The sequence below is a fragment of the Nestor notabilis genome, unplaced genomic scaffold (genome assembly GCF_000696875.1).
Source record: "Nestor notabilis isolate BGI_N333 unplaced genomic scaffold, ASM69687v1 scaffold10101, whole genome shotgun sequence".
NCBI classification, from domain to species: Eukaryota; Metazoa; Chordata; class Aves; order Psittaciformes; family Psittacidae; genus Nestor; species Nestor notabilis.
The window spans coordinates 22,108-32,962 of NW_009914210.1; the positions used below are offsets into that span (position 1 = coordinate 22,108).

At 35.4% G+C, this 10,855-nt stretch overlaps 1 protein-coding gene across 1 annotated transcript; it reads right to left on the reverse strand.

Moving 5' to 3' along the window:
- Positions 1-255: 255 nt before the first annotated feature.
- PACRGL (PARK2 co-regulated-like) lies at positions 256-8,060 on the reverse strand (the record flags this gene model as incomplete). The annotated part of the gene is made up of 7 exons (XM_010023542.1): positions 256-312; positions 2,461-2,541; positions 3,572-3,679; positions 4,937-5,071; positions 5,433-5,523; positions 6,423-6,490; positions 7,912-8,060. Coding segments are annotated over 7 exons (689 nt in total), but the record flags the coding sequence as incomplete, so codon positions are not given.
- Positions 8,061-10,855: the final 2,795 nt, after the last annotated feature.

Sequence of the window (10,855 nt, forward strand, 5' to 3'; positions counted from 1 at the left end):
ATAATAGCCAGTTAGTCAATGTCATTGTAAGCACAATGCATATGCAAAGAGCAGCCAATACAGAGAGAATGTTTTTAAGTAGTCTTCCATAATTACATATTCATAAATCGGTAAGACTTTTCCCACTCTTTATCATACTGAAGAGTTCTGATTATTTTAACAGATTATATCATACCCCAAATAAGTGTCAGTGACATTCACAGGCAGTTTCTTTCCAAACTAAACCTACAGTACAAATTGCTACAGTTTTCTTGTTCAAGAGGAGACAGAACAATAGGTTGGAATTTTAGATTTGATGATAGCCGTAGTCACCTGTTGAGAAAATAAAACAAATTGAAACAACAAGCACTAGCACTACATATGACAGTATTAATATAGTCTCTATAAATTGTATAATTCACAACTTTTACTTAGTTATCTTCATTATTATCAAACTGTAAAAAACTGAAAAGTTGATATTTGCTGAGAAATTTACTGTCAAAAAGGCTGAAAATAATAAACTGAAAAAATGGACCACTGTGATAACTAATGCTGGAGAGTAAACATTCAAGAGAAGAGATATGCAAATTTATACCTAAAACTGGGCATAAATATAACCATGAAATAATAAGGATTTTTAAATAGAGAAGTAATATTCTGGAAGGCCTTCCAATAAAAGTAAGAAACATATACATTATAACACATGTAGAATAGAAATTTTATAGATTCGTTAGTTGTATTGTATAATATTGAGTGCAATCACAATTTGGGAGTTTGTTTCCAGTTTATGTTTTATCTTATTACAGTATTTTTTAAAAAGACTTACAGAAAGACATACTCACAAAAACGGTAAGACTACAAGAAATCAGGGGACAGACAGAAGAATTAGAGGTCAATGATTGTCTGTATTAGTTACATTATCTAGAGCTAATTTTCAGAACATCAAGATGAGATGTAATTTTCCTTTTCCTGTCTCACTTCATTTAAATAAAAAACTCTCATGCTGCTTTATTTGTTGTGATGTTTTTCAGGGCTGTAATACAAACACTGCTATTGTTCTTAAATGAACATGAGAACACACAGACACAAAAAAATGAAGTGGTGTCTACTGATTGTGTGCCTACTGATTAAGGCACACAAGCTTAGAACTGGTAGGTCTATATTTATGGTCCCTACTCTTTAGGTTATTCCTATTTTTTACCAATGACTTTTTAATATAATATATGCAAGTGTTCATAGGGTCAAGAAAGCAAGTATTTTCTCTTCTGCGTGAATATCCAAGCCAATACTCTCTTTTTTCTTCTCTCCCTCTTTCAGCACACATACAACACGACAAAAAATGGCAACAATGTTCAGCAGAAGAATATTCTGCCATCTGTTACTTAAAGCTTTTATTTTTTTTTTTTTTAATTTATAGCAATTGTAGATCTAGCCTCTGGGTTAACCAGGGTGGGCTGGAATGTACCTGATTTCCACAGTAAGTGACCTAAACAATAACCTATTAGTGGCAATGGTCAGGCATCATCAATAACAGCAAAAAGACTTTTAGCAAGAGTAAATCCTGTTGAGAAAATATGTAGGCTCACAAAAAGAAAGGAACACATAGCCTGCATCCAGCCTGAGTCAGGTGTCAGTGTTCCAGAAGGGGAAGGAAGCTATTTACTAGTTGACATTTGGTGAATTCCTGGATCATTCTTCATAGGCATCTAGCCTACTCTATTGTCTGACCAAGAAGATCACACACTTCACTCAGCATAAACATCTACTTTCTAAGTGCTGCAATGCCTAACCTGGAGTAAGGGATTATATTAGGCACCCTGGATCTTCCCCCACACAACTAACCCTTTTGTCACACCACTTCAAACCCTGGGGGAAAAAAAAAAAAAAGCAACTTTCTAGAGAAATTGAGAATTTTTAAGAAAGAGCAGCAAGTATCTCATTTAACCACAAAGTTTGTATAAGCTTCACACCAAGGACAATAAAATGTTCCAAGCAAATATCATGGGTAGGAAACCACACGTATGCATGCTGGTTTCAACAAGAAAAGAGGTCTCCTGAATGGGGCTTGGTGTGCTGTTCTGTAAGAGTCCAGCCATGCAGCTTTCTATGTGGGTATGGATCCCTTGGAATATTTTACTGAGACATTCTCCTGTATTTCCTGCTCAGAGATTAAAACAATGGAAAATACAAATGAAGCCTAACTGTCAGCATATGGATTACCCAGACTAGATTTCATGTCATTTCTACTACCACTCAATATATCAACAGACTAAAACAACTGTTTCACTATGGACTGGAACACAGCTCAGCTGATAGTCATAGTGCAAAATTCTGTGTTTTTATGCAGTATGAATAGTTGTGACATGTAAAAATAAGCAGTTTTCAGAATGCGGTTCTAAATCTGAAAGCCAGAGATGGAAGTTGTTTTGGCAAAGCTGCATTCAAATGTAGGAGTATAGAACAGTCGTCAGCTCAGCTCACCTTTCCACCATATTGCTCCAACTTCTGTAAAGCAACAGTAATTTTTTCTCGAAATTTCTTATTCATTAATCTCCTTGAAAGCTATCGGAAAAGGAAAATGAAAAGGTTAGTTGCACAATATAGTACAACAGTTGCACGACATCATAGTACAACAGTTGCACAGTATAGTACAATAGCTGCAAAGAGGTCAATATAATTCTATTTTATCACTTTATTTCATCTTATCTGTGGAAATTCAAAGATGAAAAGGAACCGCTTTATAGCTTGTCACTGATGTCAAAGTACGGATCTCAGTGAAGGCAAAAGGAATAAAATGATAAGTGATGAGAAACTTAAATTCAAAGAAAGCTCAGCCGTTTGTTAGCCAAAAATCACTTCCTTTTTTTCTTTTAGCAAGCAAATTTTAAAGATGTATCAACCTTAAAAAAAGTAATTCTTGAAGTGCTGTCCACATGAAAAGTTTACACATCTTTCACATGCACTGAAAAGGATTTATTATAGTGGAAATTTTAAAAAAAATTACTGCAATTTCTCCCTTCTGCACTGGATGCCTAAAAGGTCCTTTTATTTTGCTGTAAAAACACACTTTGGAAGCAGGCTAAATGAAACCATATCAAGCCTGTCTGACAGAGGAAGGATGTCTACAAGAGGACTCAGTATAAAAATACTTTCCATAATCCCCCTCTAATTTTATTTAGTTAAAATTTCCTTGTCCAGAATTCCCATCTGAAAGAAGTGGGAATATTTGCTTAAGTTAATTTATTGGAACTTCCAGATATCTGTTAAAATGTTCACATTTCAAATGCAAAACTCAACCTTCCCTTCAAAACACAGCCTCTATTTCACCTCAGGCTTGAAGCTGCATCTTTTTATTATTTTATCTTCCACTATTCTCTAATTTATGTTAATAACAGTTTTTGGACCTTGCTAGAGCTTTATAAGTCACCACACATTATTAAAGAATTATGGACTTACACAGGGGAATACATGAAGTAATGTTTTTCATGCAACTGCTGAGTTCCACTGTATCTGTGCAGATATTATAGTAAACATCTCAACAAAAGTACCATAAAAATACAGATCATATTTTACTACAGCAGTAAAAACTTACATTTGCGAGTAGATGCTTAAGATGATGATTAAGAGATGGGCCAACCGCAGCACTCAGTTGAACTAAAGCATCCAATCCTCTTACAAATACTTCATCATCTGAATGGGCCTCCAGAGGGGGAAAGAAAAATCCCGTCAGCAATATTCAGACAAATGTACAAGTTATTTTTAAAAATTAAAACTACTGGGTAACTGCTACTTGCTATAATATCACAAGTTTAGAAATACAAGTACAATATAACTGACTATTAGTATCTACAGGTAACATTTAAAAACCTGTATTTTTAAAGTAGAGAACAAAAGTATCCATAAAATGTCAGTGAAATTCTTGCTGTTGAAATTGGGAGATGACATTTTAGTTACAAATATAATGGATGCAGGGTAATTTCTATGTAATTCTTAACAATAATTACCTTTGTTGGAGAAACACAGGAGCCAATGACTCTCTGGCTCAATTAATTTAGTCCCCTGCCAACTACAGCTCTGTCACCTGCCAGCAATGCTCAGGCTCTTATCTGCTTCTAGGGTGCTGTCAATCTTACTACTCCCTTGGGAAGGTTCTTCTATACCTGAGTTCTCTAATGATTTAGTTATTTCACTCTTCCTTTAGCAGAGAAATTGATTCACAACAGTTTATTTTGTTCTTGTACTAATGCTGACCTTCATTGAAAGTTATTTTTCCACTCTGACATTTGGACCCTGAACATTTTCTTTTTAATTAGAAGTCATCGACTGCTTGTATAGGAGAAAGACTTTATACCAAAACAGTGCAGCAGTGAAAATTATGAGATGAATAATAGTAAGGGGAAGAACACATAGGAGTAATTTTTCTAATCTTGTGTTCCAAACTAAACCAAAGAAAGATACTCGTAACATACAATTCTGATCTTCTGTTACACCTCTGATCTGAGATCACAAGAATTTTCAAACTTTCAGTGATCTCTATAAAACCAGAACTGAAACACAGGTAGATTAAAGGACAGCAAGTAGCTGAACCAGAAAAGTGCTCTGAAAGATATGAAAAAGATCAAAAAAAGATTACCTTTGAGGACAATACTTTTACCTCACTTTATTTTCTGAAGGAGTAGAAAACTAAAAAACATTTTAAAAATGAAGAATATGATCTCAGAGATTTTAACTGTATTCTTCCCTTTTCCTCACCGGCATATTCTGTTCATCTTTGTAGCAGGTTTTGAATTTTTAAATCAGAGTATTATGGAATGATTTGGGTTGGAAGCCAAAAACCTATGCAATAGACTTATCACAGTAATATTTTCCATGTAGTCCTCACCAGCACAACAAAAAAGAATAAAAAAAACCCAAAAAAACACTGTATTAAAATCTCTGCATGAAGAGTAAGACATACCAGTGCAGCCTTTAAGACTGGAACTAGACGAGGCAATAAGGGAATTGTTTTTTCAGCAGCACCTTCAACCATAAGTAATTCCTTAAAACCCTCCTTCGAAACAAATGTATAGGGATGTTTTGTCTCTCTTAGACCCTGTTGCAAATATAAAACATGTTTGCTTAACAGTGAGTCTTCTTTTAAACAAAAACACAATAAAAAAGCTGCACATACGAGCAAGATAATGTTTAGATTTTATTACATCAGTTCAAAACATAAAGTACACTAACTCCACCATGTGGAGCCATTGCAACTTTGCTCACAGAATATTCTTAACTAAAGAACTACAAATGACAATGTTTTTGCCCATCTTCATTCATACAAGATCCTCACAATTAGTTTTTCTTTTGTATTTCCCTAGTAGGTGAGTCTGAGATAGCTTGCTTAGCTTGTTACAAAATCCTGTTTGCAATTAGGAAATCATGTATCCTTAACTTTGCAAGAAAATTGAGTTTACCTCTGCCAATGTCACAAGAAGAGGATCAAAGGGAACAGTTTCGGGAAGACATTCCCATTGCAGTCTGTGCTTTACTGATCCATGAACTAACCTATATAAAAAGTACAGTTTTAACAGATTAACATATAATAATACATAATTCCTACATAATGCCTATCACATAGAAATCAGAAAAAAAAATTACGAAAATTATAGATGCCTCTCATAACGACACAGAAGATGCTCTCCTTGCAAAGTCACTTATTTTGATAAATATCAATAAACATTTTCCTCAAATAACAATTGGTAAGTGAAGTCAACTGAAACTAAAATAAAATCATATTTGAATTCATCAGTTACTCCTAAGATACAGAAAAATACTATGTATCAATGGCTATTTTATACATGTGTATTCATGCATTAATGACTACTTCAATTTTCATTACGTAATTTTTCATCCACACACAAAACACTGAAGTGTTTATTGACTAGGCAAATATACAATAGGCAAAAGTTACTTAAAATACCACGAACTATTACTTAACTAGTAGTTTTATTAATATCTGACATTGCTGACAACTAAAGAACTGGAACATTCAAGAAATAATGTTATACTACTTCAGACAAAAAAGACTGCAAGATGTCCACTTACTAAAGTGGCACACATTTTTATTATCTTTGTTAGTAGGGAGAAGTAAACACCATTACCTGAAGAAATCAACTTCTTTCATGAAAGAGCTTTTGCAAACCAAAGCTGCAAATACCTACCTATTCTTTAAAAATGCAGCCTCAGTATTAACACACAACATTAAAAAAAAGAACCAAAAGAACACAATTTCAAAGACATGGAAAATTGCTTTCTGCTCTGAAAAGAATTAAGTACCAGAAATCTTTTCAGAAATTAATGGAAGCAAACAGCCTAACTGAAAGTTCAAACATGAATAGATGTATTTCAATCTGTGTAATTATACCTAACCATCATATACTTAGTAATAAACAAAACCAACCCACCTGCACGGAATGCCACCTTTAGCATATATAGCAGCAAATGCAGAAGTTGGTCGAGAATAGGTACCAAACTGAGAACAGAAAAATAAAAAAAAAAAGCATTATTTATTAATAACAATGTTTGATAACTCCTACGAATATGTTACAACTCCAGTTTACAAATAAAAGGAACTTAGTCATATGATTTTAAAACTAATAAAAAACCCCCAACCCTGCAGCTACGGGTGTGGAAAACATATTTGCTACATTTACCAGAAAACTGCTTTTCAGAATTATCTGGTTAGGAAGGTGAGAAAATTAATAAATAATGTAGGATCAGTGCTCTCCTACTGGAATACCCTCATTTTTCTATTTCCTCTTGCAAATCTTAACTCAGAAGTCCTACAGGTTCTCTCCTTAATAGCTTAAGGACCTCCCACTTTCCTGATGCTGTTATTGTTGTTATATTGGTAACATGCAGAAGGCAGATTTGGAACTCCAGTTCCATCTTGATACAAGTAGAGACAAAAGTACAAGGTGGAAAGATGTGGGAGAAACTTCAAATGTTGGTCAAGATGGTATAAGGGCACTGGAAATCAGCAGCAAGGTTCACATTGGCTGAGAATCTAGGAAGGACTCACTGGAGAAGGAAACTAGCAGCTTCATAGGAGGAAAGCCTACCTAAACTTGGCTTTTATCACCTACATGTTTCTTATGTATATGAGCTATGATATTATTTGTTAGCATGGTCATTCAATGCTACTTTCCAAATTAAACACCTTCCTTGCAGATCTTCCATGAATAAACAACTCCTTTCCTCAGTCTTCTCCTGAGAATCCACATTCTTCCCAAAGTATTATATATTCACAGTACTCGTAAGCTTCAAGTAATGCTCTGTTTTGCTAGATTTTATGAGTTCTTGATGATCATCAAGATGGTACCTGATTCTTGCTTTCATTGCAAGACTCCATTCATTAGCTCCTGTAAAGCAGCAGGTGCCAAAATTTATAACTATACCAAATGAGCTCCAGCCCCTTTTTAACAATTAGCTCCAAATCTCATTTCAGGGTAAAAGTACACATAAAATAAAAAAGTCACCATCCACGCCACAACTGTACCAAACTCCCTTTTCCCGTTCTTTAAAAAAAGTAATAAACATACTTATTCATAGGCATTTATGCTTAGAAATTAGGGAATGTATGATTAATAACAAAAGTTTAGCTTAAATTTACAAAACATGACCAGAAAAAGGATGTCCTATACATATCTCATAAAGTAATGAAATTTCTTCTGACAGGAGAACTGTTTAAAACAAACAGAAACCCCACCACCTATACTTTATCCCTGGCAGTGTCCAAGGCCAGGTTGGACAGACCCTTGGGTAATATGATATAGTGTGACATGTCCCTGCCCATGGCAGGGGGATTGGAACTAGATGACTCTTTCCAACCCTAACTATTCTATGATCTTAAGGTCCTTCCCAACCCAAACCATTCTATGATTCTATACATACCGGATCAATAGTTTTAGGATTCAACTTATCACTAGGCTTTGGTTTAGTTGCAGGTTCTGGAGAACGTGGCAAAGGAGATGTCTTGCTCTTCTGTACTGCAGTCTTTGGTTTTATTTGGATGCCTGATGACATTCTGAAACCATTGCTTCCTAGAAAAGATAAAGATTAAAAACATGTAATAATTTCCACTCTTGTATGACAGAATACCAAGTAAAGACTGACATGAACAATCAAGAAAATTTCAGTAAGTGTACTAGAAAACAAATGCTTCTTACATATCCTATGCAGTACATGGGATAATTTTGACAGTCTTGTCACTCCGTCTGTCAAATACACACATTTCCTAATCCTCCCCTTTACTTCTGTACTTTGACACCTGCAGCAGAAGTGAAATTGGCTACAGTTTGCTTTTAGGGTAGCCTACAGAAATCCCAGCAGTATTACAGTGCTCAGCAGAACAGCCAGGAGTGAAATAGGTTGATTGGGTACAGTTACAGCAGATGACAGTAACAATTTAAGGAATGGCCAGGATGAAGGAATGAACAGAAGAGCAAGTGGATTTAGAACATAAAAACCAAAGCAGAATCAATAACAGAAGAGAACAGAAATGTAAAGCAGCAAAGATTAATCCTAATTAATAGGATTAATCCTAATTCATTCAATAAGAGGATTGGAAGTATCTTGTTAAAAAGAATGCAAAAATAGCTTTCTGTATATATCCTTAAATACTGATTTAGGTATACATATCCTCTAAATGTTAATGCACCAGCTACAGGTGTTACTATATATGTTTGTAATTGGGTTAAAATGTCCCTAATAAAAATAAGTCTACTGCCTTTTAATTTGCCAAGCCTGACACTATGATGAATAAACCCGGCAAGAGGTTTCCAAATGTTAATAAAACATGAAAACACTAGTTTTGAATATTGTTAATGTTCAGTAACTTATGGTGTGGTGCACTCTGGATGGAAAAAAAAAAATTAGTAAATAAGAAACTACATTCCTTTCATAAACAAGAAATGACACTGTATAGAAATGAAAACAGTAGGAAGCCAATTAAATAATACATACAAACAAATATTGCCACAAGGATGAGCACAGTGCTTGCCACCCAGTCATCACCTTTCACAAGTTGATGACACCTGTTTTTGTCTACAACACGATTAAATTCCAAACACTGAGATAAGGATGAACTAGAGAGGCTGATTTTTTTTGCCAGGCTACTTCCATGGCCTCAGGTTTATAAGCCACCTGCCCTAATCTCTGCCAGAATCTTGTACATACAGCCCTCGTTAGCTTCTAATTCCTCCCTCCAAACAGAATTTCCAGTCAGGTACCAGGATTATTTCTAAATCTTTAGGATTATTTCTGCTTCTGGTAAGAAGTGATAAAGTCCCAGCACTTATGTAGTATGCCACGTCCTTATGACTTGCAAAAAGAATTAAACGTGATGTGTAGGTTTTTACTGAATGTCAAAAAACAACATATAATAATGATTACCATATTTGTTAAAATAAAAATACAAAGCAAAACTAAAATTGAAAGTGTAAATTGATACTTCTTGACTGATTATTTAATCAGGACTAGTGATGCGCATCAGTTCACCCACTGCACATCTTGTTTTCTTTTTCCTACCACTTTCATAATAACAATTTTCTAGTGACAGTCTGTTTAAAAGAAGAACTAGCATACCACAATTAGACAATTAAGTCTTCAGAACACTCAAAAACTTACATGACACTTATGGGAACTGTTCTGCTTGTTAAACACAGATCATTAAACCCAGAGATAATTTGAAACCCTAAAAGATAAACAATAACATAGGAAGAAAATTTAGTGATTTTATAAGTGCCAGCTCATTATCACAAAACTCTAATCACAACAGTGTTAGAAAACACATTTTTAACTATCAGAAAAATAAGAATCAAAAAGGCTTTACACTATAAAAACACCAGATAAGTTGACATCAGCATTATATATCACAAAATAGTGCTATCAGTGTCAACCTTCTCAACGTACAATTGCTCATAATGCAGTCATCTTGCTATTAACAACATGTTTTTCTCAGAAAAGTATTCAGAAGTAATTCAGATGTATTCAAATTATTTTTTCCAAGAAGTATTCAAAGATGCATGCCAACAATTTTACTAAGGTTTTAAATAATGACAAAATCTTCACAGATTTAAAAAGTTACCATCAGGTAAAGTAAACAATAAAGGGTGTGACTACAGGCTGGAACAAAGTTAGCCCTTTGGTACAAAAGATAGGAGGTGAGGACAGTGACAACGGTTTTGTAAAAATGAAATTGAGATAACATGCCTATGTATTGGCAGAGGAGAAGGTGGCAGAGACTGGAAAAAGGACTTTTCACAAGGAGGCCTCAGTCTTCAGAGCAAGATGAAAGTTCTTGTGTAGTCAAGAGCCGGGGAGTCACACGCATTTGTAAAGAGAGCGGACAGCATTAAGTACAGTCGTGAGCTGAACAACTGACATACCAGGTTTGATATAGAAGTGAACCTCCTACTGGCAGAGGACAGGCTTCAAGCAAAGGACAGAAATCCTTGAACAGAAATAGAAACGGCACCTTTAAAAGACATCTTCCAAAGCACTAAAAGTGCGTCCTGGAGTTTGGGTTCTAGAAGTTACTTAAGAGAGGCGGAATGAAAGTAAGTAGGATTTTAAAGGCGAGGTTGCTCCCTTACCCTGGTGTCAGCCCACCCCGGTGCGCAGCTAAGGCAGAGAGAAAAAAAAATAAGGGGCATCAAGCACCATAACCTCCAAGAGGCTCAAAAGGCAAAGCTCTGGCAGTCACCACAGAGCCGCGGGTCCGACCCTCTCCATGGGACACCAAAAGACCCAGCGACAGATGGAGCAGGGACGCGCACCCCTCCTCCGGCCCCGGGCCCCTCTCCCCTGCCCACAGCTCCCGCAGGAAAGCCCAGAT